Genomic DNA, 25,917 nt, shown 5'->3' with positions numbered 1-25,917 from the left:
TGGAACCATGTTTTTTTTTTTTCTTGTCCTAGGCTTCATTGTCGCGTGATCGGCTAGATGCGGTCATCATGTGCGCTCTCCTTGTCCAACGCAGACATCCATTGCATCCACTACGGAGACTTTATTGAACACGCACAGAGAGAAAGCCCCCATCTTTCAGGCAATTGATGCATATGTGCCATTGACCAGTAAAGGCCCATTCTGCGCTCACCACGACCCCGTAAGCGCTGCCTAGACTTGGCCCATTGTACATTTTCAATCCCCAAGGCCGTGGATGCCTAGTTTCGCGGGACGCAATAAGACCCAAAAGAGGTCTGGGTCTCGAGATACGGGCTGTGACTCAGGTCGCCGTCTTACCCTTGTGCCCAATCAGAGCCTCCCCCTCGTAAGATGCATCCCTCCCTGTCTCCTCCCCGCCTTGTAAGGCTGGAGACGGATGCCTCCTCCGGGCCTGGGTGTATCCATTCTGGCGGGCGGACTGCAGGCCGCATCGTCTTATATGCATTAGATGCGATCATGTACCTACATCGCCTACGTGGACAAGAGGTATAAATTCCTCGCTTGCTTCGACTTGCACTTTTCTCTCTCTCTTCTCCTCACATCACGACATCTGCTTCTGCAGTCTTGGTTCTTTCCCCATCTAGTCCTCTAGTCTCTGCCGTAGACTATCCTGGGCAACCCACTCCCTCCAGTGGCGGATATCTTCGACAAAACAACACACCGTGATATCACCACTCTCGCTGCGTTTTGCGTCAGCTTCGTTCATCATGGATAACATCAACGCCTCGGGTCCCGGCCTGGGAGTCCCTGACGTAGCTTTCAAGCCTCAAGTCCCTTTCGCTCTTCTCGACTTTCTCATCCCCGGCTTTAGTGTCTTTTCTTCTGCCATCCAGACATACCTTGGCATCGACCTCAACATCTACATTCCCCTCCTCCTCGTCATCTCTGGAATCACCTTCGCCTGGACCTACATCAGCGACTATGCCTGGGGCATGATTGAAAAGTATCTCATGTCTGTCGTGCGCATTCGCACTGACGACGAGATCTACAACATCATCATGTCCTGGGTTGCAAGCCAGAAATTCGCCCGAAGCTCTCGCCGCTTCATCGTCAACACCAATATTAACTCTCGAAGTTGGTTCCTCTGGCGCTGGGACGAGGATGAGGACCAGTATGAGGATGGGGACGGTGACGGTTCTCACGGCTCTGCCCCCCGCAAGAAGCCTCTCCAGTACACTCCATCATTTGGCACCCACTTCTTCTGGTATCAAGGTCACCTTCTGCTGTTCGAGCGCCACGAGAACCGCGAACAGTCTGGCTTCCTTGTCGTGAGCGAGCGTGAGGAAATCTCCATCTCTTGCTTCGGCCGCAACCCCCGCATCCTCAAGGAGCTCCTCATCGATGCCCGTGCGCAGTACCTGAAGAAGGATGAGAGCAAGACTTTGATCTACCGCGGTGCCTCTGGCAGCAACGGCGGTGATCCTACCTGGCAGCGCTGCATGACCCGTGCCAGTCGTCCCGTTTCCACCGTCATCCTCAACGAGAAGGTAAAGAAGGACCTCCTTGACGACGTTACCGACTACCTTAACCCAAGCACTCGCCGTTGGTACTCGAACCGTGGTATCCCCTACCGTCGTGGCTATCTCCTTTATGGTCCCCCTGGTACTGGAAAGAGTTCTCTCAGTCTCGCCCTCGCTGGCTTTTTCCGAATGCGCATCTACATGGTCAGCCTGAGTTCCGCCATGGCAAATGAGGAGAACCTGGCCTCTCTTTTCGCCGAACTTCCTCGACGATGCGTTGTCCTGCTCGAGGATATCGATACCGCCGGTCTTACCCACACTCGCGAAGAGGGCAAGGAGGGCGCTACACAGGAAACTGTTGCAGCCCCTGCCGCTCCGGTTGTCCCTGGAAAGGGCGCCGCTGTCCCTCTCCTCCCTGGTAGACTCTCCCTCTCTGGTCTACTCAACATCCTCGATGGTGTGGCCTCTCAGGAGGGCCGCGTCCTCATCATGACCACCAACCACCTCGAGAAGTTGGACAAGGCTCTTATTCGTCCTGGCCGTGTCGACATGATTGTCAAGTTTGGCCTCGCCGACTCTGGCATGATTTCTTCCATCTTCCGCGCCATCTATGCCCCTTACGAAGGAGAGAACTCTCCTCAGTCCAAGTCTGATGAACTCGATCCCGAAGCCGCTCAAAAGAAGGCTGCCTTGGAAGAGAAGGAACGTCTTGAACTCACGGAGAGAATTGAGGCCCTCGCCGAAAAGTTTGCTGCCGCGCTTCCCGAGCATGAGTTCAGTCCCGCTGAGATCCAGGGCTTACTCCTCAAGCACAAGCGGGATCCCGAGGCTGCCATCGCGGCTGTGGATGAGTGGATAGTCGAGACCCGCAAGGAGAAGAAGCAGAAGGAGATTGATGATGCCGAGAAGAAGCGCAAGGAGGAAGAGAAGGCCCGCAAGGCCGAGGCCAAGAGGGTCCGCAAGGAAGAGCGTCGCAAGGCTCGCAAGAAGAAGGCCAAGGCCAAGCGTCGCAGCAACGGCGAGAGCTCTGGTTCTGATTCTTCCGATTCTGATTCTGATTCCGAGTCTGAGAAGGAGAACGAGACCAAGAAGGACGAAGCCAAGAAGGACAAGGATGACAAGGCCGAAAAGGATGAAGAGAAGAAGCCAGAGGCTGAGAAGCCCAAGGGTGAGCCCAAGGAAGAGCCCAAGAGCGAGGCCAAGGAAGAGACCAAGGAAGAGACCAAGAATGAGACCACAGAGGAGACCAAGGAGGAGGCTAAGAAGGATGACAAGGAGGATGCTGCAGCCAAGAGACCCAAGGGCACCTCTGATTCTGGTTATGACACCCCAGACCAAACCTCATGAACAACCTAACGACCAGCATATCGCGGAAACGCAACTGTACGAGACATAAACGAGAACAAAAATGGCCACCCATGTGGTAGAGCATCATAGGCGTTGGGGTTTGTCATTTTCGCACCAAGTACATCAGTCAATAGTTAGAATAGCACCTGCAACTCGACATGTACCTTTCATTACACCAACAGGGTGCAAGTTGTAATAGTCAAGTATTTTGAATCAAAACTTACCTTGCATTGATGCGGTTAGGAATCAATCGTGCAAAGTCCCCCAAGACATGAGGTACCGGTACTGTCAAGGCCTCCACTGGCAGTAAAGCCGCCGGCCAGAGAACACGAGGGGCAACGGGCATCCCTAGTCTCGGCAGAGAGATGCGGAAGGATTGGCCCCTGGGAGATCGAAGTGATCAAGCCAATGAGCCCCAGGGCACAACCTAGGCCGGCAAGGTCAGTGCAGATTTGCTTCGACTAGATGCGCGGCTCCACGCAACAGCGGAGAGTAAGAGGGATATTCGGCATTCGACCGGAGCAGCCAAGTCGGGATCGAAAAGAACCCACGCAGCAAGACCAGCCATGAATGGCCGGACGCAAGCCGCCGTGGGAGCCGTGGGATGAGACTAATGACGTGCCGAAGCGGACAAGGGACCTGCGTGGGTGATGAAGTTGGGCTTGCGACCATGGTACAAAGAAGCAATGCGGCTTGGAGGAGCCTCAACCCGAATAAGAGGGACCGAATAAGAGAGCGAAGAGTCGAATAAGAGAGCGAAAATCGAATAAGAGACCGAATAACGACACTAGAGACATACGTAGTGTCTTGCGTATTCTCAGCTTTTCATGGATTCTCAAATTGCAAAGATCCTTTGGTCTCTTTTCATGCCGCTCGACGCGAAGCAACTGGGTACGGGTACGTGATAGTTCGCAACACCCCCGCGGCTTATGTACGCAACGTGCCCTGCCCACCCAAGCCCCAGGCGAGCCGGCCGGAGTCGTCGAGCGATAATCAAGCCTGATGGTGGTGCCTGGGATGCAGGATCCTGCACGTTGATTATCTTAGGTGGGATATAGCCGGGGACTAAGACGCCCAAGTGTCTCAAGTCTCGGGACGGTTGAGGCAAAAGACGTGAGGCTAGCTGCATCAGACTTAGAAGGGTCCTTGTCGACCCACGCCGAAGAACGGAATGCGGCGGTCCTCGAGTTTAGCGATTGATAATGGTGGGCAAGTTGACGTCGTCACAAGTCAGGAAATGGTCCAAAGGTCGCATCGACGAGGGACAAACCGGGAAGATGACGCTAGAGATGTGGTCATGGCGTGGGACGCAGGACAATAAATTCCTCATGGACGTGGCGAGAAGGTAATGGAGCATGGGGGCTACGAGAACCTCGGCCGTGAACTGACTGAAGAAGGGCCATGGAGTTGAGAGCATGGTTGAGGGTTCTTCTGACATGTCAGGCCCAGCAAGATAGAACTGGTCGAGGCATGTCATGATGCTCGCCTCGATAGGGTTTCGAGATCATCTGTGACAGAAACCATGATCCGACTCCGAGATTGAACCCGGGAATACCTAGATCTGGATCTGGTAGGGATATCCTAAAGAAGGAGAATGCCGACGGCACATGGAGCAAACGAAGCACAAGTGCTGAGGGAGTGGGACGCTTGCTGAGTGGTGCCCATCACACATGAGTGCGGAACGGCGCCCTCAGAAAGGTCAATGCATGCAGCCAAAGCGAAAGGGAACAAGATGGCGTCAAGATTGTTCTCGGGTACAGTTCACGACGAGGGTGTTTCCTGGTGAACGCGAATGGCTACCGTTGATGTGCGGCTAAGTACGCAAGGGTGAGGTTGATGAAGAAGATGGAATGGTGGAGTCGTGGAAGAATGGAAACGGGTGTGGTGACCACCTCTGGAAGGACAATGCCAGACAGGGCAAGTGCGACTGTAGGTAATGCTGGGCGATGATACGCTGTGGCCCCCGCTACAACATCTAGCCCCTGGGTACCACCCGACAGTAGCGTTAGCGGGTGGTCCCCTGAAATGGGACTGGCTCTGGCCCTGAGCTCCGGTCTCTTCTGTCCCATCCCATCCACTCTGTGATGGATGGATGGCGACAGCTGGAGCCGGTCTCGGTGGAGTGTGGGCTGCTAAGCTGCCTGTGAGAGTGCAGCGTGGGATCAGATAATGAAAACTCAGAGTGGGTTGGATCACCAAGCAGAGAATTTTGCGCCGAATTAGAACAGGTACAGCTCGAGGCAGTCTTTGTACCTCTCTGAAAGAAGTACCTCTTGAGTGGCGACTGGGCATGTGAGGCAGGGCTTGGGCCGGCAGATCGGGTATCTGGAAACACCTCGGAGCAAACAAGCACCTCAACATTTGCACAACCTAATCAGACGACACAGGTACAATCTTGGCCAAACCCGCACTTACACCCATCTAGCACAAGAGATTGACGTCTATATAAAGGATTCCCATCCCTCCCCATACTTTTACCAGATACCAGCTGCATCTAGAGCATCTTGCTGGCTAGAACCAACACCTTCCCCAAGTTTGATCGACCAACCAACCAGTTGTCGTGTTCGTGTTTCCAAACAGCCTTCTCGCTATCCCCGTGTAAGTCCCACCAACAGCACCCAAGCCCACTCCCACCACAGACAACGAAACGTCAAGCCCACCACGTTTTTTTCCCCTTCGGCGCCCACCGGTTGAGGCGTGCCCCTGACAGGAGACGGGAGGGAGGAGGCAAGAGACTCTGTCTGCGGGCTGCATGAAGTGCAGTTGCAGTGGTCATGGAGCAGGCAAAGAGTCGAGTGTCTAGCGAGGGCAGGTTGTGCTTCCATGATAAACACGGAGCACAACATCTCGCGTAACACACACCTACGGATCTAATCCAGGTGTTCAATGCATTCGACTCAACCAGGACAAGTGATTGTCGTTGTCCTGGCGGTCTGGTCTTAGCATCCCTCCCACCGTGCCGTCTCCCAGGTCGGATCCCATGCATCATGGTCACGGCCGAGGATGAAGACATTTGCCTAGCCCAATTACTGCACCCAGCCCCCCAAAATACCTCGATAGCAAGCACAATTGCCAATCGTCCAGCGGCAAAGCCAAAGGGCGGTGAAAAACCTGATACCTCTGGATCTAACTAATTTGCCCAACAATCATAGGTCACTCCCTTCACCCCTCCAAGCCCCGAAGCTTGCCCCCCCGCCGCGCCGCCTGAACATCCATCACCCCCCAGAGGCTTGGGCTCCGTCTAGATTTCGTTTCGAGATCCAATCTCAATCTCAGTTAACAAACCCGCAATCTCGCGCCTTCTTCCGGGTCCCTCCCCCCCTTCCCTTCCCTCCTTCCTGGTGGTTATTATATCTCGTCTCTCCTCCATCTCCACATCCTCTTCCTCTTCCTCTACCTCTTCTTCTTGTCTTCATCTTCCTCCACCGTCACCTCTCAACGAAAGACAAACACCTCCCAAATCTTTCACCATGGCCGCCCGTCCTCAAAACATTGGCATCAAGGCCATTGAGATCTACTTCCCCAGCCAGGTAAGTCAGGGTCCTCCCTCTGCCCCGTGCTCTCGTGCCTCAATTGCTCTCTGAGCATTGGGGAATGGATTGTTGTTGGCCGCTGCCCCTCACCAAAACTTTTTCAATTAAAAAAAAGGTCCCTGCGTTATTCTCGTGTTCGGGTTCCTGGGTCGTGTGCCCCTCCATTCCAACGCCTGCCCCTCCATCGCAAGCCCTCGATGACGCCCTCAGCTAACCACAATCCGCCTCACTCTAGTATGTTGAGCAGACTGAGCTCGAGAAGTTCGATGGCGTCAGCACTGGAAAGTACACCATTGGTCTTGGCCAGACCAAGATGTCCTTCTGCGATGATCGCGAGGGTAAGTTTGGTCCCGAGCTCAGCAAATGATCCATGGCGACGCGCCTGGCTTCACACGCTCTGCAACACGTTGCTAACATGATTCTGCTCTTCTTTCATGATAGACATCTACTCCTTCGCCCTGACCGCCACCAAGAACCTCCTCAAGAACTACAACGTTGACCCCAACTCAATTGGTCGTCTCGAGGTCGGCACTGAGACCCTCCTCGACAAGTCCAAGTCGGTCAAGACTGTTCTCATGCAGCTCTTTGGCGACAACACCAACATCGAGGGTGTCGACACCATCAACGCCTGCTACGGTGGTACCAACGCCGTCTTCAACACCATCAACTGGATTGAGTCCTCTGCTTGGGACGGCCGTGATGGTATTGTTGTGGCTGGTGACATTGCCCTCTACGCCAAGGGTAACGCCCGTCCCACTGGCGGTGCTGGCGCCGTTGCTCTGCTCATTGGCCCCAACGCTCCTATTGTTGCTGAGCCTGGCCTGCGCGGTACCTACATGCAGCACGCCTACGACTTCTACAAGCCCGACCTGACCAGCGAGTACCCCTACGTCGACGGCCACTACTCCATCAACTGCTACACCAAGGCTCTCGATGCCGCTTACCGTGACTACTGCAAGCGTGAGGCCAAGCAGTCCACCAACGGTGTCACCAACGGCAGTGACCCTAACCGAACCAACCTCGACCGCTTCGATTACCTTGCCTTCCACTCCCCTACTTGCAAGCTCGTCCAGAAGTCTTATGCCCGACTCCTCTACCACGACTACCTTGCCAACGCCGACTCGCCGGCTTTCGCCGAGGTCGCCCCTGAGCTCCGCGACATGGACTACGAGAAGTCTCTGACCGACAAGGTCGTTGAGAAGACCTTCATGGGTCTCACCAAGAAGCGCTTCCAGGAGCGCGTTAACCCCTCTATCCAGGTTGCCACCAACGTTGGTAACATGTACTGCGGCAGTGTCTGGGGTGGTCTGGCCAGCTTGATCAGCGTCGTCGACAACAAGGCTCTCGAGGGCAAGCGAATTGGTCTCTTCAGCTACGGTTCCGGTCTCGCTGCCAGCTTCATGTCTTTCCGCATCAACGGCAACGTCGAGCGCATCTCTGACGTTCTCGACATCCCCACCCGCCTCGCTGCCCGCCGCGCTGTGCCCCCTGAGAACTACGACAAGGTGAGTGAAGGATGAGACAGTTACAGTTCAAGCAGTCGCTAACTTTGTACAGATGTGCGATCTCCGAAAGCAGGCTCATCTCCAGAAGGACTACACCCCCAAGGGTGAGATCTCCGGCATTGTCCCTGGAACTTACTACCTTACCAAGGTCGACGACATGTTCAAGCGCGAGTACGCTATCAAGGAATAGAGGACCCGCACCCGTTCAGCTTTATGACCCTTCTGCTTCTCGTTCATTTTTGACCTGGGTTTTTTTCTACTTGCTGGCCTAGCCCACAAGAGTCGCGACCCTGGACCGAGAGCATATCATGAACATGACGACTTGAGAGGGGAGGAAACTAGACGCATTGGGAGGCGAACTACAGCGCTTGATGATAGACTTGCGCCTTGGGCGCAAAGGAGATTGACGCGGATTCCCCCTAATTGAGCCTACGATGGTGGACACGGAGGCTTGTGTAAATATTGGGGATATTGTCTCTCCTGAGAAGCTGATTTATGCTGGAAGCTGTCAAGGCCCATAGATGCGACCATTTGGCGCACAGAAGATGTCGGCATTTGAATACAAGACATCTATTTCCAAGTAAATTGGTATCCTTTGGTATTTGACCTCGCTTGTGTACAACCAAGACTTTTCTATATACCCAAAACCTTGCATACAGGCCTCTCGGCAGCAAGACTAAAAGCCTTGGCTCTATCAACTCTAACACTCAATACTCATACAGGGTATCCTCTATTTCTTCTCCTTGAACTTCCACTCGGCGTGGCGGTGCAGCATGTAATCCTTGCTCTGGATACCCTTCCAGATACCATACAGACCACCCAACGGCGGCTTGCTCTTGAGGGAGCGCTTCCACTTCTGACGCTGCTCCTTGCGGGCCTCGACATCAACCTTGACCTTGTCGTGGACGGTCGGTAGCGTATCGGCGTGGTACTTCTTCCTAAGGGCCTCATACCAGGGTCTGTCATAGAGCTTCCAGAACTCCTCCTCGTTGTAGTAGGTGTGCGCATAAAGCCACTTAAGACCGCCTAGCTCGACAAGCTTGTCCTCGAGAGCGCGGTTCTTGGTAACAAATTCATCCGGGTCAGTGGGGCCCCAGCCCCATAGGCCAATGTTCAGAGACGGAGGGGTCGACACAGTGCCGTCAGCAGCAGTCTCGGCCTCACCAGTGTGCGGGTGGAAGGTGGGAGGAGGAGTCTGTTTCAGGGGACACAACCAAAGGGGCCAAATATTGAAGTTCTCAGCCGTGTAGTCGACAAAGGCCTCGGCAGTGCGGTAGGGCAGGCCGAGGTCCTGAACGATGAAGCGGGCGGATTCACCGCTACCGTGGAGGGCACGGTAGAGCATGCGAGTATGGAGGAAGTCGTCGAGGAACCAGCGGAAGAATCGGTTGAAGGGCACGCCCTTGAAGTAGTCGAAGGCAGCGGCGCCTACCCAGAAGCCGCCGCGGTCATAGCGGAAGAAGTATTCGGCGAGAGGGATGTAATCGACGGGAGAGGAGGACGAGGCGGCGGAGTCAACGATAGGACCAGCGGAGGGAACGTTGCGAGTGCGGTCTTGGACGTGGAGGTAGTACCAGGGATCCCAGGCACCACTGAAGGTCTGGATCTTGGTATCGGCGGGCTTGTCATCGGTCAGAGTACCAGTGACTACTACGCCATGGTCCTTGGAGAAGAGGATACCGTCGACATAGTCGTTGGCGGGGTTTTCGGTCTCGGCGCGGATACGGGCAACGGCCTCGGCGACGCTGCTAGTGCGATGATATGTAGTGCGAACAAACTTCTTGGCCTCCTTGAGCTGCAGCTCGAGCAGCGTGGTTACGCCGAGGGAGCCGACGGCACCAGCGGCGCCGCGGAAGAGGTCAGCACGCTCCTCTCGCGACGCACGAACAACCTCTCCGTTTCCGAGCACAATCTCGGCCCAATTGACCGTATCGTTGAAGAATCCGTACTTGAACGACGAGCTCTCGCCCGCCGTGCCTGCGAAGCCGCCTCCGGCTGTGATGCCGGGGAACTCCATGACGACGGGGGGAACGAGACCGTGCTTAAGGGTCGACTCGACAAGCTTATCCATGGGGACATTGGGCTCGACGAGGGCGGTGCGAGCGGCGCGGTCGACCTGGAGAACATTGCGAAGAGCGCTGATGTCGACGACGGGCTTGCCGGTCAGCTGAGGACGAGTGCTGTTCGTGGAGCCATGGAAGATGCGGTATGGCTCGCGGCGCTCGAAGAAGCCGCGGACGGCCGAGGCGATGGAGGCGACGGCCTGCTTGTGGCGCTCCATTGGTATCGTGGGGACCCCTCGGGGATGGTGGTTGAATGATGCTGGAGGGAGCTTGGAGCTTGCGGATCAGGCAAGTTGGAGAATTTTGGTGGGTCCGGCCGGTGTCGGGTTCGGAAGCCGGAGGCTGTGGGGGCGGAGCCGATGGGGGTGATGACGATGCCGATATGATTGATAACGGAGATTATAGAAGGCTTGTAAGTTGTATATATAAAAAAGTATCTTGCATATCAATCATTCACATAGGTATCCAAATATGTATTCTAACATATGTGCAAAAGTCAAGATACCAATGCGTCACCTATAACTTCGCAATTGGCGCCTCTAGCAACCTCTCCTCTAACCCTGCCTTTTGCAGCACCCTCTCTTGTATCTCTTTCTCTGACACATCGCTGAGCTCTTCAAACCGCAATGGAACCTCCTCCAGAGTTCTCGCCTTGACTGTCATAGCTCTGGTCTCGATCGCCGCGGGGTCTTCTACAGCGGCGCGGATGAAAGCCGCCCAGCCGTCGTAGCACCGGCGCGTGGCGGGTACGTCGCGCAGCAGCAGCGCGAAGCAGTGCGGCATGGCCTCGTACTCCTCAAACACGACCCGCACGCCATCAGCCTCGAGCTTGCGCGCGAGGTACTTGTCTTCGTAGGCGAGGATCTCCCATCCTGTGCAGATATAGACGGGCGGCGCGCCCTTCCAGCTGCGAGCCATAACGAGTGATGCTAGTGGGTGAGCTGCTAGGTCATCGGCGACGTACATGTTGCGCCGAGGAGGATTTGAGGGCCAGGCATCGCATGGCGGAATGTCTAGTTTGTCCATAGTCTCGGGCTTGGGGAGGTAGTCGTACGGCGTCGGCGTGGCCATCTCCCATGTCGGCGAGCTCTGTGTGACGTCTACCCAGGGAGAGTTCACTGCAATGCCAGCTGGCATGGGGACCTCACGCAGCTCGCCGTGCCATAGAATCCGAGAGTCTTGCTGACGAAGCTCAAGAATAAGTTGGAGCAGCGAGAGCGCAAGATTGCCGCCAGCACTATCAAGTTCATATTAACATGTGGCTATCCGGGGCACCGAGAATAGAATCATACCTATCACCGGCAATCACAATGTGCTCCGGCTGCACAGGGTCGTGGTACGCATCCGGAGGAGGGTACAGCAGCGTGAAATAAGACACCAACGCATCAAGCAACGCAGCAGGGAATGGATGCTGCGGTGCGAGGCGATAGCGCACCGAGTAGCACCGACCACCCGTCAGCTCGGCCAGCTTCTTGGTCGTGGGGCGGTGCGTCGAGGGGTCGCAGAGGTAGTAGGCGCCGCCGTGCAAGTACAGGACCGTCGTCGGACGGCGGCACTCGCGCATCATGCCGTGGTACCGCTCCCGCTCCGACACGTCAGGCAGCGGAGCGCCGCGGGCCACACCGCCCCGGTGGCCGGTCCACTCGGCCTCGACGTCGACCAGGTCGGGCACCGGGACCCGGCATGTGGTGGTTCCCGCGAGGCGCTCGAGGGCGCTGATGAGGGTGTCGCGGATGGAAGTCTCTGGTGGCCTTGGGCTGGCATACTTGCTGACCCATATGTGGCCCCTTATTCCGGGGTCTCGAAGAGTGAGCTTCTGCGTGGAAGAGATGCTGTGGGGGTTTGGGGGGACGAGCAGCTCGCGGAGGCAGGCGACCACGAGGGAGCTATGAAGGTCGAGATACTTGGCCGTATCTGAGATGCGCAGGATGTGGAGGAGAGAGTGACGGAGGATGAGAGGGAGTAAGGGGATGACCGCCCGAATGGTCTCGATGGTTTCTGAGTTCATCTTGAAGGTGAAGCGGGGCTTGGATCTGTAGCGATAGTGAAGAGGAAGTGATGGTGTTGTGGGTTTGAGTGGTGATGTAAGTGATCCAGATGAGACGGTGGAGTAAAAGGCCAACGTCCAACTCTTCTTCTGTCAAGTGTATGCTATTGGATTTATCCTTGTTAATTCATAGAACAAGCACGCTGTAAAAACCCTCATCTAGAAACCGAGGACAGACACGAAAGCGGTCGGAGTGAGGCGTCGCGATGAGAGGTGTCGCAAGGGAGGATGGCTGAGATCAAGATGAGACTTGTCCACCGCCCAGCCAGCCACCGTAGCACCTCTTATTGGCACGAGAGCCCAATACCAAGCAAATATTGAGACCCGAATTGCGCCAAAGCCAATGACGGCTCCTGTCAGTCCATGACAAGGTGAACCACGAAACTCTCGCCACTAGTGGTGGTCTGGCAGCCGGGTTATCTCTCCCGTCACGGCATAGACACACTCGGGGAAACTCGATGAGAAAGTGACATGTCATCAACTAGGAATAGTTTATCCAGGAGACGGTTGATGGAAGCGGGCAGAGATCATGAGCTTTGAAGCGAGCCTCGGCACGGATGTTCAGGCTAGCGGTTTTCAGCTGCTGGGGTATGGATGTGCCGATCATCGGCGTCCGCGGTCCCTGATTTACCGAGACAGCTTCTGAGAATCTGGCGCACATGAAGGATATTCTCTATCATGACTCGTCTTAATCCTTGCTTGCTAAAAGTTATATCAGAGAGAGGATGTGTATGTGTGTTGAGCGGTGTAGGTGATGCCTCACAACGCTGCTCAAAGTGGTAATTTTTGCGGGAACTGCGTGATCAAGGATATACAAGCATCAAGGAGATGCATGCAAATGCGCTGCAGAACGAACAGCGAGCTCTACATTGCATACTTGCATCTGAAAGCTGGTGGCGCATACAGGTTTGGCATATCTGATTGGCTTCGAGATGTGGCTTCAGAGGGACAGCGAAAGACCAATTACAGTAACCACACATCCATATGTCAATATCATTACCTGCGAAGGATACTCAAGTCTGGTGATGGTCAACATTGATATTTGACAAGACGGATTAACGCTACAACACTACCCCATAAACACTCCTATCAGCCGACCCTATTATCCCAGAGTCTCCATTTGTCCAAAGTTGTAGATGCATAGGATACTGTACAAGCGAGAAGAAAAAAGACTAAATATCAGGACATCTCCTAAGAGCTGGAGCTGCTAGCAGCCGCCTCCTTGGGCTCGTCCGCCTTGACCTGAGTCGACGAGGTGTCGTTCTGGTTGGCCATGGCCATCTGCCAGGCAGGGATGGCCTTCTTGCCAGTCATGTTGGCAAGAGGCGACGAGGATCGGTTGACCAGGGGAGCCGAGGAAAAGGTAGTCGAGGGGAAGGAAGGCTTGGGAACCTCAGCAGCGGGAGTAGTCGTGCTGGACTCGGCTCCGGTCTGTTCTCCGTTGGTCTTGGGGGCCGAGCTAGAAGCCGCCGGGGTGCTCGTGCTGCCGACGCCGCTGGCAGCACCACTGACACTACCGCTGGCACCTCGCAAGAAGCTTGAGCTTGTAGGAGTCGAAGCGCTGCTGGACATGCGCTGCGAGACCAGCGTCTTGAGGCTGGTAAGCTCAGTGTTGATCTCGCGCAGTCGGCCATCGGTCAGCCCCTTCTGGTTCTCGAGCGCCTTGGGGATCGCGTCCTTGAGGGACTGGACCTCATCTCGGATTCGGTTCGCGTCGTCCTCCCGTCGTCGATTGGCCGCCTTGAGGTCTGTCATGACGGTCTCAAGATCCGCAATCGCAGCATCCAACTTTTCTGTTCGCTCTTTTTCAGCCGTTTTAAGGCTTTCGGTGTCCTTCGCGAGCTGCTCAACAAGAGTAAAAGCTCGGTCAAACTGTTCTTCGATCGATTTCTTATCTTGCTCGAGCTTCTCCGGTGTCGGGGGGGCCACCAGGGGGTAAATGTAGCGCTGCCTCCTTGTTAGTCCACCATCACGAAGCAATGTTGTCAGAGGTTACAAACCTTGCCCAGAGAGTACACTCCGTAGGAAACTCCGCTAACTACAGTCGCCATGATGAACCAGTCCCTCCAGTCCCTTCTTGGGGGAGGTGGCGGCTGCCAGGCATGCTGTGGATAGGGCGGGTAGTATTGCTGAGGAGGAGGAGGACCGGCGGGGGCACCGGCATATGAAGGTGTCGGTGTAGGCGGCGCATTGCCTCCTGTTCGGGCCAGGGCGACATCGATTTCCTCCTGGGTCAGGTTCTTGCTTCGCAGGAACGAGATGCGGTTCTCGACGGAAGACGATGCGACGCTAGGATCCTGCAGGACTGCGATCAGTTAGCATTGGTATTCGGGGTTGTTATTATCGTGTAGGAAGAAACCGACATTGCGCCTACTCAGGAGTCAGTATTCAAGTCCGGCATTTACGGTCGCGGTGGCTGGGAGACGCGATCAACTTACCGCAGAGGCCACGAGGTCTTCGCGAATAGCCATGATTGACTTGTAGCCGTTAGACGGCTCTCACCACAGCATCCGAGTCGCAGAGAGTTGAAGGAGTGATGGCCGAACAGATCCGGGTGATGATAGAATGGAAAATGACAAATGCATGTGCTTCTTGCGGAGGCTCGAAGTTGAAGGCGTGGGGACGGAGTCTGGAGCCGGAAGCTGGCCCGGGGAAATGCGTGGTCGAGCCGAGGCAGGCGGTACGTACCTCTCCAGCGAAACGAACGGCTCAACGCCAGACTGTCTTGGGAAGTTGTGATGAGCATTGAGTCACGTGCCGACGTTGATTGATGCCCCACTCTGCCAGCTCAACCGTGCTCCACTCGAAACCACGATGTCTTCTTCTAGCCAATCAAAAGCTAGATCAGATCATTTGTTTACTTTCCCGCCAGGCAACACACTTCCAATGCCAATCTTTCTCATCTTGCCCTGACGCCTATTCCGTACCCTCACATCCCACCCCTCGTCAACATCATCACCGACAAGTTACTCACGAAAAACAAAACCCACAGTACTCGCCGACATCGCGCGTTCATTCCATCGCAGTCGCGTGCTGCCTGTCACACTGGATATGTCCCAAGATACGGGCCTGTGGAGTGTCAGAAGACCCAGAGAGGTGCGACCGCTCCCCGCCTTTTACAACACACGCGCGCCTTGACTTTCAACATTTTCCTAACTCTCTGCATAGACCCTTGGAGGTATCAGCGCAAACAGCGCCATTCCACAGCCTGGTTCGACTATGAAGCGATCCGGCTCCAACAGTGGCGCCAATTACCCGGGCAGTCATGTCCGGTCCATGTCGGGATCTAGGCAATCCCTCGCCCTGCCGCGCCCAAGTCAACCTCTTTTCAAGCGTTCGTCGTCCGGAACCAACCTCGCCGACCTTGGTCTGTCCTCAGTCAAACGTTCCTCGTTCCAACCGAAGCCGACTTTTACCCCCGGAGCGACGACGACGCGAGCCTCTACCGATGGCGACCGACGTAGCAGCGTATACCGGCCTCGCCAGTCGACGGCGGCTCCCATGACCCACCAGAGCTTCTTCCAGGCTACTCCCCAACCTGCCGGTGTTCCCCGCGACCCCCGACCTCTGAAGGATCGCGCCTTTCAGGCTCGCATTGGACAAGAGATTCTGGAGTATATGGTGAACTACAATTTCGAGATGGAGATGAAGCATGTGCTTTCGCAGAATGTCCTAAAGTCGCCAACGCAGAAGGACTTCAACTACATGTTCCAATGGCTCTACCACCGCATCGACCCCAGCTACAGATTCCAAAAGAGCATCGACCAGGAAGTGCCACCTCTCCTGAAGCAGATGAGGTACCCTTTTGAGAGAAGCATCACCAAGAGCCAGATCTCTGCCGTGGGAGGACAAAACTGGAGCACATTTCTTGGCCTTCTTCACTGGATGATGCAGTTGGCCCAGATGCTGGATGGCTACGCAAACTGCAGCTACGATGAAGCTTGTATGGAGAGCGGGGTCGACGTTAGCGGCGACCGCATCATCTTTGACTTTCTCAGCAACGGATACCGGGACTGGCTGGCCATGGACGATGATATGGGTGACGAGGAGGCGGAACGGGTTTTGGCACCTCATGTGCAGTCCATGGCCGCCGCATTTGAGCGGTCAAACTCGAAGTACACGTCACAACTTGAGATGCTCGAGGCGGAAAACGCGCGATTGTTGAAGGAGATTGAAGACCTAGAAAAGTCGACACCCGATCCAGCAGTCCTGGACAACCACTTCAAGATCATGGAGGAGGACAAGATCAAGTTTGAGGAGTACAATGCGCTGGCCATGCAACGGTCAGAGAAGTACGAGAGCCGATCACAGGTTCTACAGGAGGAGCTCGACAAACTGCTGGAGGAGCTCCAAGAGGCTGAAGACGAGCGACGTGGTCTGCAAAAGGCTGTCGACGCTCAGGGGATCAGCATGCAGGATATTGACCGCATGACTGCGGAGCGAGAGCGGCTGCAAAAAGGCATCGAGTCAGCAGGCCAGCGACTAGAGGAAGTGAAGAAGAAGGTGTCGGAGAAGGAGATTGACGCAAGCCGGAAGCTAGACGAGCTCGAACGGATGGTCGATCGGTACAACACCGTTGCATACCAGATCGCCTTGATCCCATCGACAGCAGCCAATGCCAAGGGAGAAGAGTTTGAACTTCAGGTTATGGTCAATGACAGCTCGGACCTCACGTCTTCCAACTTCAAGGGGTCTACAGGGGCGGCTTCGTCAGACCGGCTGCTGGCTGACCACGCGACTGGATACCAACCAGGACACATTCTTAACCTAGACCTACGAGGCAAGATCCGCAAGAGCTTCTTGTCGCTGCGCAAGGAGATTTCAGAGCGTCGAAGTGCCGCAATGGACGAGATGATGAAAGACCACGACTTGCTGGATGGAATCAAGGAAGCCATTGAAGACAGGCGAAGCGCTGTGGAAGCACTCAACCACCGCGTACGCGCAGCAGAGGAGGAGTATGAGAAGACCAAGGAGATTACAACAGCGCAGAAGCTGGCGTCTGATGCGCAAATCGAGAAGATGGAGAAGGAGTTGTCACGCATGCGAGCTGGTCTGTCCGATTCGGTGCAGGTTCTGGAGCAGCGCGAGATCAACACAACAATTGAGTAAGTCCACTTAATATGGGTTATAAGACGATAAGAAGCTGACCAGATGACAGATACGAGCAGCTTGTACTCCGGGCCAACGCACTCCGTGAGGAGCTGCACACCGAGATTGATCGGATGCTCAACGACGTCATCAAGTTCAAGATTCACGTTCAAAAGAACCTAGATGACTACGAAGGCTTCGTAGCGGACGAGCTAGAAAAGGAGCTCGGCAGCGAGGAAATGGGCGAGGACACTCGACAAGTCGATATGTGATGACGCTGACGCATGAACCAATCTTTCAAGACGCTTATGAGATGACGAATTGTTTTCCGGCGGCTTTCTGGCTTGTTTCGGGCGTTTGGCGGAGTAATTGACGAGCTGGTTGGAATACAGTCTAGGCTGGTCCTTGTCTTGTCTTGTCGACCTTGTCTATGTTGATGTTGTGTACTGTACTGTTTTGGTTCTTGTTGATATAGGGGTGGAGAGCGAACTTGCATCAATAATGCGCTAGATACCTGGTAGTTTTTGGTTTGAAGGATACCACCCACGGGCCTGATTTTGACCTGACCTGGTTCGATACTTGCAGCGAGTCTCAACGGGCGGCAGTTTTCTATTCGGACATGAAGCCGCAGCTATCAAAGCGTAACAGACAAACCGTGCCCCGGTGCAGGGGGCTTCGCTTGGCTTCCACGTTGAGACACCTGCGCTATTGAGGCGCCACAGGGGAACCACATGGCGATGACAGGGATTATGCGAGGGGGTATGGGCGGCAGATGCAACGCGTGATGATGGAGGGAGGTGCATTTTAGGTATTTCGTATTCAAAGCGAGAAGAGAGATAAAGCCGAGGTATAATCAAGGTTTATCAAGTTTGTTTTTTTGTTGATTGTCTGTGTCCATGGATGCAATATGCATGGATGGATGATGTATGTCTCATGCATGGATACACCGGACTTGAACTCCGCACTCCGGTCAACACGGAGCGGCGTCTACCTGGAACTGTTGAGAAAAGGAAGATAAACAATGGAGAGAAAAGGAAGCGAGGGCAATCAATCACAGGCAAGAAAAAAGTTACGACGACGGCCTCGGATTGTCCCGCTCGCACTCGCGTCCTCTTCAAGGCAATGCTCCTCTCTCGTCTCGTCTCCCCGGATAGCTCGGGAAATGGCTCCGCCCACGCGGTCGGCGTCGGACACACGGGGACATGCGGGTCTATTAACTCCGCTAAAGCCCTACGGGGCAACCAAGAGCTGTGCTGCTGCTTGCTGCTACGGTGATGGTGTGTGTGTGTCCCCTTTTTCGTACCTCTCTCTTTGCTTCATTTTTTTTCTAGAAGATCCTCAAAAGCATAGACCTCGATCTCAAGCCTCTTTGTTGTCCGTGCTGCGTCTTGTGCCAAGGCTACATTGTTTGTCACTGACTCGTTGCGTTGGTTGGGTACCCATTGACCTCCATTGGCTGTATACGCGGGAGAGACGAGGCGGACATCTCAATCACTCCGCCTTCAGCCATACCAGACGAAAACCCCCATTACTGCTGGCGTCAGCAAGAGGAGAAAAAATCAGATTGTTTTCCCTTTTCGTACAGTACAAGCACCGTCATACATTTCTAAGCTCGGTTCTTTACTGCACTATAAGCCACATACACATACGCACACCCTCTCGCTACCTACCTACTTGTACTTATCTCGCCTCTCTTCCCATCCATACCATCCCTCCCGCCTCAACCAACCCCCGGACGGCACCTTACCACCCCCGGCCATCCCTCCTCCCCCCCCCCTATCTACCCTCTTTTAAACTTCCCATCGGCCCCGAAGCCTCCGACGCCCTTCCCGTCCACCATATGCCGCGCCTGCTCCGTCCACCGACCCGTCAACTCTGGCATCAACTTCAACAGACAAATACAGCAGCCGTACAGCAGCAGCAGACCTACTCGTACTCTACCAGCTCATCGGTAGCTTCGACCACCATGGCTTCCGTCGCCAACTCAGCTTCCGCCAAGCTCACCTCCACCGAGTCCGGCTCCCAGGACGCGTCCGCTCCCAAGACCACCATCTCTACTACCTCGATCGTCTCCAAGATCCCCGGCCGGTCTACCATTCCTGCAGAAGCCGCCTCGAACCCCCATCATGAGATCAAGCGCGGTACTGTAGTAGGATTCAAGAACCCTTATCCTTCATGGAGTGGTGCCCCAGGTTTCGGCACCATGCTCCGACGGGTCGTCTGGTATGTAGAAACTGTCCCAAAGCTAGAGATCCCGCGACGACCAAGCTAACAACACCTCAAGGCCTTCCATCACCGGCGATCTCAAGATGCCCGATACCAGCCCTCCTACCGTTCCCGTCGTCAAGCCCCAATGGCTCCCTGATCGTGATAGCTCCGACAAGCTTCGCGCAACCTGGCTAGGCCATGCCTGCTACTACGTCGAGTTCCCCTCAGGTCTGCGGGTGCTCTTCGATCCCGTCTTCGAGGACCGCTGCTCTCCCTTTACCTTCATGGGCCCCAAGCGATACACCCCACGACCCTGCGATATCAAGGACATCCCCATCGTCGATGCCGTTGTTATCAGCCACTCTCATTACGACCACCTTTCCCACTCCTCCATTCTCGAGGTCCAGAAGCACCACCCAGAAGCCCAGTTCTTTGTCGGCCTCGGCCTGGAGACGTGGTTCCGCAAGACGGGCATCCACCACGTTACTGAGCTCGACTGGTGGGAGGATGCCGATCTCAGCGTGACCGTTCGAGACGGCGACCATACCCGCGAGATGACAGCCCGCATCTCGTGCCTGCCCTGCCAGCACACATCAGCTCGTACCCTCTGGGATAAGGACACGACCCTCTGGTGCTCATGGGCTGTTCGCGCCGACGAAAAGTCGGTCTGGTTCGGTGGCGACACTGGATACCGTGCTGTTCCAGCCATCCCTGCCGGAATCGACGACTACGGTGCCGACTACGAGGCTCTCCCCAGGTGCCCACAGTTCAAGCAGATTGGCGAGCTCCGCGGACCTTTCGATCTCGGCTTGATCCCCATTGGCGCATACTACCCTCGAGTGGCCTTCTCGGCTATGCACGCCAACCCGTACGACTCGGTCGAGATCTTTTGCGACACAAAGTGCACCCGCGCCATGGGCATCCACTGGGGCACGTGGGCGCTGACCATGGAGGAGGTGCTCGAGCCGCCCAAGATGCTCAAGGAGGCGTTGCGCAAGAAGAATATCCCCGAGGTTGGTGTCTTTGACATTTGCGACATTGGTGAGAGCAGAGAGTTTTAAGAGATGAAGCGTCATATTTCATGAGAAAGCGAAAAGAGACAAGACCAAGCAGAGGCGGTTGTTAGAGAATACCCTTGTTGGCGCATTATTGTTGTATTACGTATCTTTGGAGAGGTTCTTTGGTGTATTACCTGCATTGTTGGGTGTTGCATTATTGTCTACACTATTTCACGATTTTAAAAGGATAAAGCTTGTAAAAGATGATAGTCTTTAAACGCTAATAGAAGCGCACAATGGATTTCTCTCCTCTTCTGCCAACCATTCTCACACTCTAGAGCTAGCAACCCAAGCTCAAAGTAAACAAAGGAATGATGTCACTTGCCGAGAGGCAATGGGTCCTGATCTACACATGGGTTTTGGTTCAAGTATCCAATCAGGACTCGAGACTTGCAAACAGCAAAAGCAAGCATTGATCAAAGTTCAGGTATCTCATTTCATACACACATGATCCAAACTCATGCCTTGTCATAAAACTGTCCGTCGACAGTCGGTGTTCATAATCCTTCGTCAACGCCCGGTGCGCCATCCAAGTAAACTCATTAACTATACAGGACTTTCAAAAATAGTATCGTGTCAAGAAAACAAAAGGGGGTCTTCATCCTGGAAGGCCCGGGTCCGCTCATTAACCCATTCATACAAGTGTCATTCTCGTGAATCATTCATTCTTCTTCATCCGACGTGTAGTAACTCTCCGAATCCGGCGAGTAGCCTCCTTGGTGGTTCTGGCCCGTCAGGTCGATGAAGGGCGCACCACCTGGCATCGCAGGGGGGGCCATGCCATGTGGAGGAGGAGGGTGAGGCATGTTCATGGGGGGTGGTGGAGGGACGAAGCCGCCAGGGCCGGGTCCAAAACCTCCGCCCATGTGTGGTGGTGGTGGGTTCATCGGGGGCTGGGGCGGGACAAAGTGACCGTTGGCCGGGACCGGGGGTGGGGGCTGCGGCCGGGGAACGGCACCCTCAAAGTGCTTGCGGGAGCCGGAACTACCGCTCTTGCGGCTTCGTCCGCTCCGGCTGCTACGGCCGCTGGTGCTGCTGCCGCTACTTCCGTAGTAATTGCCGCTGTGGGGGCTGGCAACCCAGTAGAGCTGGGTGTCGGGCTGGCTCCAGTAGGAATAGGAAGAGCCTCCGGAGCGGGTAGACCTGTCGTCACGGATGTCCCGCTCCCGCGTCTTTCTCTTGACAGCGGTAGCCCCGGACGGTGCGCCAGCGGCCCAGGAGAGGAACCGGATAGACATGGGTTGCTTCTTGGGAAGCTTGGTATAAGTGATGCTGTAAGAGGAAGAGGTGGAGCTGAAGCGGTCATCCGAGTAAACGGACGAGCCACCAGAATAGGACTTGGGCGACATGGCTGAGTAGAGCAACCGGGCAATTCAGTTCAAGATCAGAATGAGGCGGGGTGGCGATGGAGATTCCTTGGATATGCAGTTGATGATGTGCAGTTCACGAACTGGAGGGTTCGTGCCAATGGAGTTGTGAAAGGCAGATCCCAGAAAGGCAGTGGCAACAAATGACTATAATGGATGGGGTTCCCTTGTTAGAGGGCACAATGATCGACAGGCAAAGGCTGAAGAAGAAAGGTGAGGCATACAAAAAGTTGGAAGCACGAGGATACGGGGCGAAGTTTATAGTCCACGGGGTCCCTCCTACGAAAGCTCAGCCGGGCGAAGCGAGCCCGCGGCTGCCAGGAGTGAAAGCGTCCATATGCTGCGGGCGACGAGAAAAGAGGCAGCTGCGTTATTGTCTTTGATGTTGCACATTGACTGCAGGCTCTCTCTTACAGGAGAGGCTAAAAGAAGAAAAAAAGGAGAAGGGGAGACAAGGGTTGGAAGCAAGTGGGTGTGTTGAGCCGTCCTGCAGGCAGGCTCTGGGCGTACAAGAGAGCCCGGCGGGACAATACGACACGGCCCCCCAGAAGGAGGCATATCATGTACCTCGCCGGTATCCCCACGGGCTCAGCTACCAATGGATCTCGGTGTCGGTGAGATGGAGAAACGTATGGCGAGGCTCTGCGAATGGGAGATGGTCAAAGGGGGGGTGCGTCCGATGCCGTGCGAGCTGGGGGGCGATCGTGCGCCACAGTCCGCCTCGCCTTTGGGAAAGAGAGGGGTAAACGTGAGAGGTGATAGATGATGGCGGCTCGAAAGATGCTTGAGGGTGTGAGAGATGCAAATCTCGAGGACGAGTGGTTTGGGGTGAAGCGGACGCAATGTGGTGATGAGATGTGATGAACATGGTTCGCCGGCATTGCATCGAGATAATTTGGTACGCAGCCCAGGAACTAGAACGTACAAAACTTTGACGTTAACTCAATTGGCTATGAAACTCGAATTCGAAAACTCTAGACCTGAGGTAGAGGAGTGGACAGGAGCAACGGGGCAGTGAAACCTGGTCGATACAAGGCCGTCAGAGACAAACCACCAGGACGGCCCGAGATAAGCACAAGCGGGAATCACTTTTTAGCTCGCTCAGTGGAGAAGAACATGACTAGAGACGAAATGCAGGTGAGAGAGGAACGGCATGCGAACCAGGCAAAGGGCCAAGCTACGCCCGGGGAGAGCGCCCGGGGGACTGGGGTCGCCGCCCGGGTCCACGTAGCTGGCTTGCCTTCTATGCAGAATACATGATAAATGAGGCTGCACGAGCTGTCACACAGTAAGAAATACATCTGGTCTCTCTCTCCCCCCGCGTGGCCTGGCTGAGAATGCGGGCGTCGTTTCGGTCAGAGTACCGTAGCGATAGACGATTGGACAAGAGGTGCCAGGGTTGCTCAGCTGCAGGCGTCCGAAGAGGACTTTGGTTCGCTGACAGAAGTGGACTATGAGGTGATGGGCTTTTTCTTCTCCCTTCAGGTTACCCGGTGGTGGTCGTGGACTGATGGATCTGTTGCAAGAATAAGCGCGGTTGACTTGACCTGCGCTGCAACAACGGCTGAAGAGGTCAAAGTGTAAGAAGGGTTGATGGAAAAGACAGAAGGTCCTCCAAGATAGGGCTGACGGGTCAGGGATGAAGGCTCGAGAGGTGCAGCTGGCGGCCTCCTGTATAGGTGTGAACCTTGCCAAGGGTTGACTACTATTGAAAGTTCAGGGTAGGTAGTTGTTCTCCATCGCCAAGTGATGAATCTTGGTATGTCCACCAACTCGTAGTTGACCAGTCTCTTTCAAGCCGATTCTCACTCGTCCCTCGATTCCAAAAGCTGGGCCTCGACTCAAGTGTCTTACCAGCAAATGCGAGTGCTCGAGTATTTCTCACATATGCCCTCAGGCACGAGGTCAACCCGAATATTAGGGTTGCCCCGTGGTTGGCCAGCTGGCTGCAGGCCGGCAGTTGAAACGACCAGCACATGGCCCATTCGAAAAGCAGGGCGAACGTTTTAATTACGGCAGCTTCACTTTTTCAATCTCCTGGTGTGGTCGATTATAAGATGGCCAGACCTGCAATGGAATGACAACCAAAGGTATTCGCTGCGTGGAGGACCTCTACACCATCTTTCATTGACAACACATGCATACAAGTCGTCCAACGCCGTCTGCATCTTGGTCAAACCAAGGCTGCAATTCTGCTTGGATGTTCCGTCTCTCAAGGGACGGCACCCCCAGACGATTTGACTAGTTACCCATCTTTTGCGCCCGTGTTCCCCTTCCCGTGTCCTGGCTACCCGCGTCCGACGTCTCCGACGCCTGGACCTGAGCAAGTGGTTGCACCAGAGACTGGAAGGGAGAGAAGGTGAGTTCACTGCATAACGTCCGGCTAATCGGAGAGGACAGTCGGCTCAGGGAGCCATGTGAGTGACACGTCCATAAAAAAACTGATGTTGTCATGAAGTCCTACCCTTGATCCCTTCAGACGGTGATTGGAACTCTGGACGAGCACGCTCGGATCTGGGGAAAAACTTGGAAGAGTCGGAATGCTGGGTAACATGTGGACCAGATGCGGACCCGGCCTCTATCCCGTCTGTCTCTTGGGTGAGTGAATATCCTCATCCCCCGAGTGATGATCCGAAGGACGGCGTTTGCTGGAGCACGCCGTGGCCCGGCCCATTGATCGTCAGGCCCGGTCGGTCGGGATCGTCATCTCCCACTGCAAACCCTCCCGGTCCGAAGAGGATGACCGCATCAAGGAATGTGATGGAAGGGAGGAATGGTTCATGAGTTCACAGGAGTTGATCGGCAAGTGGGCAGCGCGCAGCGTGAAACAAGATGGAGCCTGTGAGATGTGTCCGTCACTGGAGGAAATATCCTGAGTCATACAAAACGCCGCGAGGTCAAGTCGGGCGCTGTCCCGTAGTTTCAGACGAGAAAAAACCACTCTACACGCTGCCTTTCTGCGACGTGAATTCTCATCGCTCAGCTTCAATCTGCCGATGAGGCCATTGCCAAAGCAGCACGCGACAAGAGAATCAAGAGGGCAAATCGTAACGCTTCTCCCTCTTTCACCCGTGGAAAACCCGGCAGAGCCAAGCTTGTTCTCGGCCCTGGGGCGACTTGACGGGTAGGGTTTGGTTGCCAAGCTGAAGGCGAAGGCATGACATGACGCTGAGATTGGTGATTGATGGATGGTGAAAAAAGGCTTGGTTGATGTTTGCCGACATCCGATTGTCAAGAGATGGATGGTGCAGCGAACAGCGCATTCATCCATACAAAAAATACGAAGCCGAGGGCCGTATTTATTGATGCGCATCCCCTCTCTCTCCCGTATTGAAACGGAACAGTCAGGAAAAACAAACCACACACACACACACAAACTGAAAATAGAGCCTTTGTCATAAAGTCTCCATCGCAATGACGCAGGAATGAAACCTCGCCGGTCCCGCTCAAGGTTCTGTGCATCTGTCCGCTGAGAAAGAAAAAATACCGCCGGTCGGCGCTGAAACCTCTGGCTGAGAGGGAGCAGCAGCAAGCTGGTGCTTCCATGGAAACAGCCAGGTAAAATCGAGTCCCCGCCAATCACGTCGTCGGGGGCCGCATGCTCCGCAGGGCCAAACCTGGAAATCCGTGCAGTGCATCGACTCCCCTCGGATGTCCCGACTCGCGCGAGTTGGCTGGCATGGCATTCAATTGCTGGTGAAGGATGTCATGTTATATTCTTGTTGAATTGTCGCACGATGCCCTGTATAACCTTCTTTCATTACCGAAATTTGGCAAAGAAATGGTTAATCATCTCCCTCTCTCATACTTTTGTAGCGGCCCCCCTTGCTTCCCTCAAACTCAGGTCCAAGCAAGAATAGAAAAAACCTTGGAGCCAGCCCTAGGCCTTGTTCAGTCTAGTCCCCTTTTAGGGCCCTTTCCCCTTTCACGAACCTGGCCTGACTGGGCGTTTAACTGGGGCAGAGTCGCGCTGGAGCGTGCTGGGGCCAGTGGCCCAGTACCCAGTGTTGTGGTGTGGCTCCTGCCCATCTCCTGTTGGCCTCCTGTGTCCCGCTGGGCTCCTTCGGCTGGCCACTCAGTCGCTCCGTCTCTCCCTCTCGAAACCCGCTTCGCTTTCTTGGCTTTTTGCAGTCTGTCCATCCCATCGATCCATCCAATCCATCTCAACTCCAACTGGGCAG

At 54.9% G+C, this 25,917-nt stretch overlaps 8 protein-coding genes across 8 annotated transcripts; 4 read left to right on the top strand and 4 right to left on the bottom strand.

Moving 5' to 3' along the window:
* Positions 1–767: 767 nt before the first annotated feature.
* Positions 768–2,867, top strand: NCS57_00300000 (uncharacterized protein; the record flags this gene model as incomplete). The annotated part of the gene is made up of 1 exon (XM_053053017.1): positions 768–2,867. One exon carries the CDS (start codon positions 768–770, stop codon positions 2,865–2,867), a length of 2,100 nt encoding a protein of 699 aa, XP_052918263.1.
* Positions 2,868–6,337: 3,470 nt separating this feature from the next.
* Positions 6,338–8,095, top strand: NCS57_00299900 (Hydroxymethylglutaryl-CoA synthase; the record flags this gene model as incomplete). The annotated part of the gene is made up of 4 exons (XM_053053016.1): positions 6,338–6,397; positions 6,636–6,738; positions 6,842–7,905; positions 7,958–8,095. The coding sequence occupies 4 exons, from the start codon at positions 6,338–6,340 to the stop codon at positions 8,093–8,095; spliced, it is 1,365 nt and encodes a 454-aa protein (XP_052918262.1).
* A 540-nt stretch (positions 8,096–8,635) lies between these two features.
* Positions 8,636–10,225, bottom strand: NCS57_00299800 (uncharacterized protein; the record flags this gene model as incomplete). Its single annotated transcript, XM_053053015.1, has 1 exon — positions 8,636–10,225. Exon 1 carries the CDS (start codon positions 10,184–10,186, stop codon positions 8,636–8,638), a length of 1,551 nt encoding a protein of 516 aa, XP_052918261.1. The 5' UTR covers positions 10,187–10,225.
* A 259-nt stretch (positions 10,226–10,484) lies between these two features.
* On the bottom strand, positions 10,485–11,976 carry NCS57_00299700 (Abhydrolase-3 domain-containing protein; the record flags this gene model as incomplete). The annotated part of the gene is made up of 2 exons (XM_053053014.1): positions 10,485–11,205; positions 11,261–11,976. 2 exons carry the CDS (start codon positions 11,974–11,976, stop codon positions 10,485–10,487), a joined length of 1,437 nt encoding a protein of 478 aa, XP_052918260.1.
* Positions 11,977–13,206: 1,230 nt separating this feature from the next.
* NCS57_00299600 (Peroxisomal membrane protein PEX14) lies at positions 13,207–14,486 on the bottom strand (the record flags this gene model as incomplete). Its single annotated transcript, XM_053053013.1, has 4 exons — positions 13,207–13,962; positions 14,016–14,320; positions 14,379–14,385; positions 14,454–14,486. 4 exons carry the CDS (start codon positions 14,484–14,486, stop codon positions 13,207–13,209), a joined length of 1,101 nt encoding a protein of 366 aa, XP_052918259.1.
* A 445-nt stretch (positions 14,487–14,931) lies between these two features.
* On the top strand, positions 14,932–17,375 carry NCS57_00299500 (Kinetochore protein NDC80; the record flags this gene model as incomplete). Its single annotated transcript, XM_053053012.1, has 3 exons — positions 14,932–15,111; positions 15,184–17,120; positions 17,174–17,375. Exons 1-3 carry the CDS (start codon positions 15,067–15,069, stop codon positions 17,373–17,375), a joined length of 2,184 nt encoding a protein of 727 aa, XP_052918258.1. The 5' UTR covers positions 14,932–15,066.
* A 1,469-nt stretch (positions 17,376–18,844) lies between these two features.
* Positions 18,845–20,372, top strand: NCS57_00299400 (Lactamase-B domain-containing protein; the record flags this gene model as incomplete). Its single annotated transcript, XM_053053011.1, has 2 exons — positions 18,845–19,326; positions 19,388–20,372. The coding sequence occupies exons 1-2, from the start codon at positions 18,944–18,946 to the stop codon at positions 20,370–20,372; spliced, it is 1,368 nt and encodes a 455-aa protein (XP_052918257.1). The 5' UTR covers positions 18,845–18,943.
* A 659-nt stretch (positions 20,373–21,031) lies between these two features.
* On the bottom strand, positions 21,032–21,718 carry NCS57_00299300 (uncharacterized protein; the record flags this gene model as incomplete). Its single annotated transcript, XM_053053010.1, has 1 exon — positions 21,032–21,718. The coding sequence occupies one exon, from the start codon at positions 21,716–21,718 to the stop codon at positions 21,032–21,034; it is 687 nt and encodes a 228-aa protein (XP_052918256.1).
* Between the last annotated feature and the right edge of the window lie 4,199 nt (positions 21,719–25,917).

The sequence above is a fragment of the Fusarium keratoplasticum genome, chromosome 2 (genome assembly GCF_025433545.1).
Source record: "Fusarium keratoplasticum isolate Fu6.1 chromosome 2, whole genome shotgun sequence".
NCBI classification, from domain to species: Eukaryota; Fungi; Ascomycota; class Sordariomycetes; order Hypocreales; family Nectriaceae; genus Fusarium; species Fusarium keratoplasticum.
Note: the sequence above shows the minus strand (reverse complement) of the source record. Positions and strands in the feature narration are given on the sequence as shown.